Source organism: Anneissia japonica, unplaced genomic scaffold, assembly GCF_011630105.1.
Source record: "Anneissia japonica isolate Jap-2015-1 unplaced genomic scaffold, ASM1163010v1 scaffold3293_len478364_cov160, whole genome shotgun sequence".
NCBI lineage: Eukaryota > Metazoa > Echinodermata > Crinoidea > Comatulida > Comatulidae > Anneissia > Anneissia japonica.
In genome coordinates this window covers 14,468-24,747 of record NW_022743266.1, presented here as the reverse complement: position 1 = coordinate 24,747, position 10,280 = coordinate 14,468, and the positions used below count along the sequence as shown (strand labels likewise).

General features: G+C 31.2%; 1 protein-coding gene across 1 annotated transcript in view; it reads right to left on the bottom strand.

Annotated features, from left to right (window-relative positions):
- Positions 1 to 2,171: 2,171 nt before the first annotated feature.
- Positions 2,172 to 10,280, bottom strand: part of LOC117119412 — an 18,502-nt gene continuing 10,393 nt past the window's right edge. Inside the window, exons 6-8 of the mRNA XM_033264231.1 lie at positions 4,784 to 4,828; positions 3,723 to 4,115; positions 2,172 to 3,088 (exon numbers count right to left, since the gene is read on the bottom strand). Coding sequence (XP_033120122.1) covers positions 2,607 to 3,088; positions 3,723 to 4,115; positions 4,784 to 4,828 — 920 coding nt within the window. The 3' untranslated portion in view covers positions 2,172 to 2,606. The remainder of the gene's footprint in view (positions 3,089 to 3,722; positions 4,116 to 4,783; positions 4,829 to 10,280) is intronic.

Here is a 10,280-nt window from a genome sequence, read left to right as displayed (position 1 = left end):
GAATACTTGCCCAATATGTTTTTAAATATATACATTACTAGATTAAATAATATACTAGTACATTAATAGATTATAGGCAATGTTTTAATAATTTAATTTTAAATAAATGGAGGAGGTACATGGAACACACTGTGAAATCTAAACAAAATATCTCATTACTGGGCTGGGCGACTGGTTATACCATGGTCGGATAGAATGTAATCCATTGAAAATGAAAGGCACTTTTAATCATGCCTCATCAGTCAATAGGTACACGAACGATCTTCATCATTACCATATGGACAACAGCGTCTACAAGTCTAGGTAACGATGACAGTAGCCATCCCATGGTAAATCCACTCCGCCCCCATTAAATACGACTGTCGGCCTACATTTTATGTAATTAACATCTGATCTAATATATTACGTACCTAGGCCTATGTGGTTGGCTATGGATAGCCAAGTGAAAAGTATGAAATGCAAAAAAAATTCATATGTAAAGGAAAATCATCCTAGAGCAATGCTGAAAAACTACCGTCTCAACAGAACAAAAATTCCATGTGGGACCTTGCTATCATGTATCTAAGGCCCTATAAAAAATATTATTTGTTTATCACCCTATCTGGGCAGGAAAAGTGATGAGGGAGGGAGGCTTTTTTTTTTTTTTTATTTTGCTAAAGCCAAATATAACCCTTGGTTTGTTTGCTGGTGCATTGATATTCAAAGTAAAACATGATTTAGATAATGCAAACAATATCTACTAACTATTTAATAAAATAAATGAAAAAAATAAATAAAAAAAATAAAAATTTTCAAATTTTTTTTTTTTTCCCAAAACAATTTTTTTTTCCAGTACCATAAAAGGCATGTGCGCGAGGGTGATAAACTAATAATTTTTTTTATTGGGCCTAACGGCAACGTCCTCGTCATCAACCACACCGCGGCAACACGAAATGTGCTGTACATACACTCATTGCTACTGACTGATTTGAATGTGTGGTTTAATACACATAAAAGCAACTTGTAGCCTACATTTATTTCCTATGAGAAATAGTTTTTACTTCTCATTTTTTTTTTATTCTCCTTTTGTGTAAAACTAAAATTTATGCCACTATTTTGTCATAGTTTAATAATTAGAGTAATGCAGAAAATTTTTTCTGAAAAAGGTTTTTAGTGAAATTTTGCCAGGAATGGAGCAAATAAGAAATTAAAAATATGTATAAGAATAAACAGTAACATTTAGCATCAAACAATATTTAGTCATAGATAAAAAAAAAAAAGCAAAAAGCAAAAACAGGAAAAAATGATATAACAAGTCACAATGATAAAAGAAATTAATCAAATACAAAAGTTGTTTGAAAAAATATCAGATAATAATTAAACACAATGAATAAGAGATAATTACATAAAGGACAACAAAATAATAAACTTGTTTAATGTAGCAGGTAACAGCTAACAAATAATTAATATTTAATTTTATTTACTTAATTAAAACAGACAAATAAATAAATAAAAATAATATAAAAGTGATAGACATATACAACAAACAATAATCTAAACTATATACTATGTAAAATAAAAGGATGATAGTATTTTATAGAAAAGGCATTGTCTTTTTTTGTGAATTTTGTTTTTTGGACCCAGTCCACATTTTGTTGAATCCTTCCTATCACTGTTGTTTCCCTTTTTCCTCCTTTGTTGAGCTTGTTTTTTGCTTTTTGTCCATTTTATTGTACCATTGAGAAAAAATAAATTTAATGAAATAAACAATGGATGTATAAGATTCTTTATAAGTCTGTACTTTTGAGAATTTACTCATCTTACTGTATGTAACACAATGACGTACATTAATAGCCGCTCTCAGTCATAAGCTTAGACAGCAAGCCGTCCGGCCGTCTTTTGGACGGCTTACATTTATTTATGATGGCCACTTTTACCAAGACGACTTGAACGGCTTGGCCTAATCAGCTTGGCCTAGCCTAATTGGGCCTGGTCTACCTTTAGCAAATTCTTTATATTCTTCAAATCTAATCAATGTTACATTAAACTAAGGCTAAATCATATTTAAGTTTGATAAAAACAACATTTATTATTATTGAATTTATATTGTTTTTGTACCAATAATTGGTGGGCGTGGCTCGTCCATCGGCTCAGTGCCACGCCCACTGGCTTCCATTTTGGACGGCCTATTTTGTTTTTCTGGCTAAACCCCTGCTCTCAGTATACTAGAAATAAATCAAACAACACCTGATAAAGGAGAATTGGAAAATTGAACAAGTCAAGAGAATATCTTATACATATAGGGTACCACAAGAACTATGTTAAAAACCAATTTTCTGAATTTGCCTTGATATTTTCTTTATTTGCAGTCACATATAAGTTGATATAGTTTCCTTTTAAGAGCCTGTCAATATTTTTGAGAATTTGATTACAATTTTAGACGTTGATTTCTTTTTATACTGAATGTGCCATCATACTAGAATAGAATTAAATAATGCAGTGTAGATACTATTTCTTTACATTGCTCCCTAATTCAACTTGTTTAATTGTGCTCTAATATTTTAAATAATTTTAATGTTCTGTCTAGGAACCAGAATGTATTACTATAGCTTGCAATAAGTGTATTTTTAAACTTCTGAACTATAGTGTATAGAAGGCATTAATAAAAAAAAATTAAAAATTTGCAATACCAAATAGCAGAGCTGCCAATACTTACCATACTCATCTAAGTCTTGCAAAACTTTATCAACAAAGTGTTCTTCACTGGCATTGATGACAGTAAATGATGCAAACACAGGAGGTACAACAGAATCTTCTGAAATTTTGATTGGAATTATCTTGGCATCATCAAGTGCTTTTGCTTCAAGCATTTGAACAACAACACTGTGTGCAGCATACTTAGAATATTCAGTCAATGGTTTTGGTGAAAATGCAGTGATTAGTTTCCTGCTTTTTGCTATTAAATCATTGATAGTTTCAGGTTTGCACAACCTCCAATGTTTGAGGATACTAAACATGAAATCTGGTCTTCTTTGTGTTAGTTCCACCACCATCTGACTTTCCCATTCAATGTCATCACTTATTATGCCATAGAAGGAATCATATTGAACTACAAAAAGAAAGAAAGAAACCTGATTGTCCATTTTAATGTATTTACATTGTACTTTTATTACTTATATTCAGTATCACTATTGTATTTAACAATTTAATTCTTTATAATATATGTATTTTTTAACCTGCCAATTTTTAATGTTCTCCTGTTTTAATGTTTATTTTAATTGCTCTGTAAAATTTTGAACGTAAATGTACTGTAATTTGTAAATCTCTTGTAATTCAGCTTTTGGCTGCTAGTGGAAGATCAATAAAGAATAAAAAATAAATTATAAAAATGTTATATTGGATTATGCTATTGCTTTCAAGTGTTCATAGGGTAAAGCCCTCAAGCAAGGTTAAAAAATAACCTACTGTTTTGTAAATGAAAATAGTTTGCAGGTAAATCATTATGGTACTCATGCCAAGTTGCACTGACAATGTGAAGTGGTTGGTTTTTAATTTTAGAAACAAAATGCAACAATTAATTGACTATGATCATGCTGGCCTCTATTTATACAGTGAAAATGTAAAAATATGAAATGTGTATGTTCATTTCTACTTGTTGAATATTAACCATCAACTTTTAACATCAAATACCATTGAAATATCTTATTTACTTTATTGATGACATTCATCATATATTTACTCACCTCTTTCCTTTAGCCTCATAAGGGCAGATTCGTATTCTTCTTTATCAACTACTGTCTTCCATTCTTTAATAAAATCCTCTCGAAGATCGTCTGGGACTATTAATTTTGCTAAATCTTTTATTAGTTCTCTGCTTGAATGTATTTCCCATAAATTCATCAATGCATATGGATCATAAACAGAAAGATGAAAAACTATAGATCCCTTTGATATATCATCAATGTGCAAATTTATGTTTTTTAGATACATATAAATACTTTTCAACTTTGTGGAAAATTCTGGAATGTCACCTGATGGCAAACTTTCAATATTTCTTAAGAGATCATCAATCATATCAAGGTGTGGTTTTTGTCCCGGTTCATCTATTCTTCGACGTTTTAATCCTAAATGGAAAGCTATGAACAGAAAAGAAAATTATGTTCAATATGGTGTATAGCAGCTCAACTTCAAAAGCTGGCTCATCTTTTACAGTCTCTGAGTGTTGACGTAATAAACCCGGTGATACATGCTGAGCACTAAGCGCTTAACAGCTACCCACAGAATGGCCTGAAGCTTGCTTGTAAAGTCAAGGTATTGGTATTTCATACCTAGCACAAACTGTCAATTTTCTCCCATATAAATTCTAAATTTTAAATTTCCACACACTAAATATGCATCATAAATTAACATGCCTGCTTATGAAAACCACCTTTTCAAACATGTTTTTGGTCACAAACATGCATCACTGATGTCTAGTTGAATGACCCTCCTAGAGTTTCACACATTCAAATCTAACCCTTATTAAAATGCTCTGGTTTTTATAATGTCATTTCTTACTCATTACAACAAAGACATATTATTTGAAGCTATGAACATTGAATTAGCTAAGGTTTCAGATTGGTTTAAGTTAAACAAGTTATCATCATACATTGATGAAAATAAAATTATTGAGTTAGTGAAACCATTTTCAACTACAGTAAAACTGTCTCATTGTAATCAATATTTACATACCATTTTATCAGTTAACTTTTTAATGATAAAATACATATTTAAAAAATAACAACAATGAAAAATCATGTATTACCTTCACCAAATCTATTCCCTGAGTTTGAAGATGTATTTGGAATGTCTGTAAATGAAAGTCAACTGAAATTAAAATATCAAATATTCTTGAAAATTAAACATGAAAGAAGACTTGAGGCCTGTGTTGATTCCAGTGAGAGGCAGAGAGGGGGAATAGGCTCTGACTGTACAATTATTAGTATGAATTTCTGACACAGAGAAAGCATGAATGGTTCAAATGCTTATATACTTTAACAAGTCTAAAAAAACTAAAGAAATGAAGAGTAACCCAGAGTTTCAGGGTGTTGGTTTCAATATGGAGGTATTATTGAGATGGAGATCACTTGAAAAGCTCCACGTATGCAGCTTGAGCCAAGAACAAAGCTGCCGCAGAGCATAAAGAACGTATGCGCGATGCCTTTGAAGTGTAATGTGTTCCCTGCCACCAATGCTGCAGCAGGCTTAGTTTACCAAAAAATTAAACATGGCAAAATGAAGAGCACCTTTTTCTCAATTTGCACCACTTGCAGTCAATCACTATGGCTGCGCAATCATTTCAATCTTGAAGTTAATACATTTATCTTTCAAGAAATACCAAACATATTAATATTGTCGACAAATAAAAAGTTCCAAATTAAAAGAAACATTTACATGAGCTTTAAAATTATAGTTTAGTTCAACATGGATTTCTATAAATTAGATCGTCGCCGTTGTCATAGCTGTACTCTTATCAGAGCATAGCTTCTCTCACAGCAACATTGTACAAATTTCTATTCTTTGCAAACCTTGTTGCCTTCTCGATCGAATTCAATAATTTTAATTTCAACAGATATTAATTAAGGAATGATTGAGGATTATAATAAACTAATTCATTTTAGGGTTAACTATTCGAAAATTCAATGCAAAGTCTGAGTAATATTCAGTTTTACGCTGCCATATATAGCTGAACAAATTGATCTTTAGACAAAATTATAATGAACACAAAAGAGATTGTAAGATTTTGCAGAATCTGTTCCAGAAACATACACATAATAACATGATGAAAGTTCAAAAAAAAAAAAAAAAAAAAACAATCTGGGGAACATTGTTAATTTGAAAGATATTTAATGAGTTAAATGAAACAAAACAGAGGGCGACATGTTGAAGCATTAACACGTCTGAAATTTTGCTCCGCAAATATCCTTCAAAATCATAGTCAACCATTGCCATCCGTGTTGTTTTCTGCCTTCAAGTAAAACATCCGCTTTAGCTGAAGACTATTGCATTGATATTCTGCATACTTCGCCAATATCTTTATAAATATGCCGACGACAAGGCTAGGCCGCCAACAAGAGCCAACTGAGAATTCCAAGCACGAAATTGCCGCCATGCTGAGAGAGTCACTTGGTACCTGCCCGGCAACTACTTATGAGTACTGACTTAAACTACAAAACAAGCTTGATCGTGTTCTCGTAAATCAAGACTCAATTTTGAGTAGAGTTTCAACAGTTGAGTCCAGACTGGATAAATTTGAATCTGATAAAGGTGAGCTAATCAAATCTATATTATATGCTCAAGAAACGGCTGACGATAACAAAATAAAAATCACAGCCATGGCAAACACTATGACCAAACATGCTAAAGAGATTGACCGCCTTAGCCTAGAATGCATTAAAAATGAACGTTACTCCCGAAGCTTCAACCTACGCTTTGGTGGTCACACTGAGCAGAAAGATGAAGATTCAATTAAGTTAATCACCAACTTTATTAAACTAAAACTGGATCTTAATGTGGTTATTGAAAATGCACATCGTATTGGAACCCTTAACAAAGATAGAAATCGTCTCATCATAGCAAAATTTCTATATAGACCTGAGAGATTCAATGTTCTAAAAAAGGCCAGGCAATTGCTCAAAGGGTCCAAATTCTACGTTAAGGAAGACCTTCCTTTATGTGATGCTCGCAAAAAGAAAAGTCTCAGCAATGTGATGAAAGCTGCTTACAACGAAGGAAAGAAACCTATCTGCAAAAATGGAAACCTTTACATTAATGGTGAACTTTATGTTGACAATTAACCAACTAGACATTGGATGATTAAATCACAGCATAACTTGCTTATGTGACTGAAGTAAAAATTTATTATAAGGACTGAATCTTAACTTTTGCTTTATGCATTTAATATCTAAAGGAAGGTTGTTTTTGCGAAGCAAATTTATTTAGATTATTGCATGTTATCTTCTCCGTCCGTTACAATAAATGATGGCTATATCTGTTTTTAAAGTACAGTATGTGTTGTCTTGTCTTTTTTTTACTTTTGTGATGTACTAAATTCACTACATCATGCATTTATTTACTTTGTACATTTGTTTCTCCTTTTAATAATTTTTATTATTTATACCTTTGTTTGTTCTTATTTATTAATTTTAGGCAGATTCTCTTGTATTTTTCAATCAATCTTGATATCAGTTAACAATGGTATGTAGTTTGTGTTTGAAACACTTAAAAACTGATTACATTAAATGTATTGCTTGTGAATCCGTGGCACACATTTCATGTGCCCCGTCCAAAGAATGGATCTGTTTTTCCTGTGTAGATGTGATTTTTTCTGTTAACAACATAATTGATGATAGTGAATTTGAACATGAAATAAATTTCTTCTTCCTTGATCACAAACTTAATTGCAACAAATTAAATTCTCTTAAGTTTAATCCATTTGATCTAAAATTAAACGGCCTAATATGTGATGAAGACGAGGCCATTGCGGACAATGTCAGATGCGATTACGAACTCATTGATAGCATTAATTTAAATTTTGCTAATATTAATTCTTCATTTAGCATTTTTCATCTAAATTTATGTAGTCTTGTTAAACATTTTTCTGAAATTACTGAGTTTGTTAGTGCTTTGTTTCACTGAAACTTTTTTTAACATTTTAAAAACAAATTTCTCTTTTTACAAAATTGATGGTTACAACTTACTTCACTTTTCAAGAACAGAAAGATCTGGAGGTGGCGTTGCTGTATACCTTGACCAGAGATTACAATACTCTCATAGATATGACCTCATTTCTATTATCTCTCAAAATTCTGAATCTATTTTTATAGAAATTGATGCAAAACCAAAAAATATAATTTTAGGTGTTATTTATCGTTTACAGGAATTACCAATCAGCCTTTTTAATTCTAAAATTTCCCAATTACTTGTAACCATTAATAATGAAAATAAAGCTGTATACATCTGTGGCGATTTTAGCATTGACCTTCTGAAGTCTAACTTGCATGAAAAAACCTCTGAATTTATTAGTACTATGTTTGAAAATTCATTCTATCCTTTAGTTAGCAGACCAACCAGAGTAACGACTAAAAGTACAACTTTAATTGACAATATCTTCTGTAATAATATACATGACACTATCTCTCCTGGAATCTTTTATTCTGACATTTCAGATAATTTTCCAATATTCTCATTAACACACCAATTTCCATCTTACTTTCCGCACAATCTTAACTCTAAATATGTCTACTTCCCTAAAATCAATTAAAAATCAATATCTTTACTTTTTCATGACTTAAGCATTGTTGATTGGTCCGAAGTACTTAATATTGATAATGATCCTAACCTTGCTTATAACGAATTTAGTAAATTATTCACCAATTCTTATAACACTCATATTATAACCACACGTCGTAAATGTAATATTCGGAAACTCAAAAAAACCATGGATTACCAGGGGAATTATAAAGTCAATTGACAAAAGAAATAAACTCTACAAAAAATACCTAAAAACTTGTAAAAATAATGACAGAGTCAACTATGTAAAATATAGGAATAGGTTAACCTCTTTAATTGCAATCTCAAAAAGAAAATATTTCAGCAACAGATTTGATTTGTTTAAAACCAATATTAAAAAAACATGGGAAACCATAAACCATGTCTTAGGCAATAGCAAAACAAATACAATTCCTTCTTTTTTCATGCATAACGATATTAAATTAACTAACCCTAATATCATTTCAAATAAATTTAACGATTACTTTACAAATATTGGACCAAAACTTGCCAACTCCATTAAAAAGTCCTTGTAACATTAATTATACGAAATTTCTCCCACCTCCTGTTAAAAATTCTTTCTTTTTTAATCCAATTTCCGAAAGTGAAATAACTGATTACATCAAATGTTTAAAAGATAACAAAAGCCCTGGTTTTGACAACTTTTCAAATAAAGTCATTAAGCGAGTTTCAAATTTAATTTCCAAGCCATTGTGCCATATTTTTAATATTTCTTTTCAAAATGGCATGTTTCCCGACTCATTAAAAATTGCAAAAGTTGTACCAATATTAAAGAAAGACGATCCTCACTACTTTATTAATTATCGCCCAATATCTTTACAACCATGTTTTTCTAAAGTGTTTGAACACCTCATTTACAATAGACCTTATGATTTCTTTACAAAACACAATGTGTTTTTTAACAAACAATATGGTTTCAGAAAGGGATTATCCACTGACTAGCCTTACTTGACATGTATGAAAGCATAATGTATTCCCTCCAAAATAACAAATTCTCCATAGGTATTTTCCTTGATCTCACCAAGGCCTTTGACACCATTAACCATTCTATTCTTTTAAGCAACTTAAGTACTTATGGTATCAGGGGCCTTCCTCTTAAACTTCTTTCTCGTTATTTAAATAATCGACAACAATCTACAACTTTAACTCTGTCAACTCCAAAATGAATCAAGTGTTTTGTGGTGTTCCACAAGGCTCTATCCTTGGACCTCTTTTATTCTTGATATATGATCTTCACAATTCTTCCAATACTTTAAATTTTATTCTTTTTGCTGACGATACTAACATATTTTATTCACACAGTAATATTAATTATTTATTTCTCAAACACAAAAATGATATCAAGTCTACTTGGAATACTATAAATCTGCTGATAAAAAAAACAAACCCCAGTAACCAAACAAATCCCTATTTCAATTGTAACGGTGAACATACTAACGATCCCACAACAATTGCATCTGCATTTAATGACTACTTCGTTGAAATCGGACCCTCTTTAGCTAACAAAATTCCCCAAGTTAACAAATCCTTTAAGGAATTCTTACCCAACCCTACACCTAATTCTATTATTCTTACCCCTGTTAATGAATCTGAAGTGGCCTGTATATTAAACTCATTTAAAGTTAATAAATCACCTGGTATTGATAATTTCCATACCAAAGTCATCAGATATGTTGCCAACTTCATCTGTCAACCCCTATGTCATATTTTTAACCTCTCGATTTCCAAGGGGGTCTTTCCTAACAGAATGAAGCTAGCCCGTGTTACACCGATTTTAAATCTGGATCCAAATCTGACCTTTCAAATTATCGCCCAATCTCAATCTTATCAGTCTTCTCAAAAGCCCTTGAAAAAATAATCTATGATAAAACACTCAAATTTATTACTAAATTTAATATACTTTATGACAGACAATTTGGGTTCAGAAAAGGCTACAATACATCCATTGCCCTTACTGACCTCTCCAATAA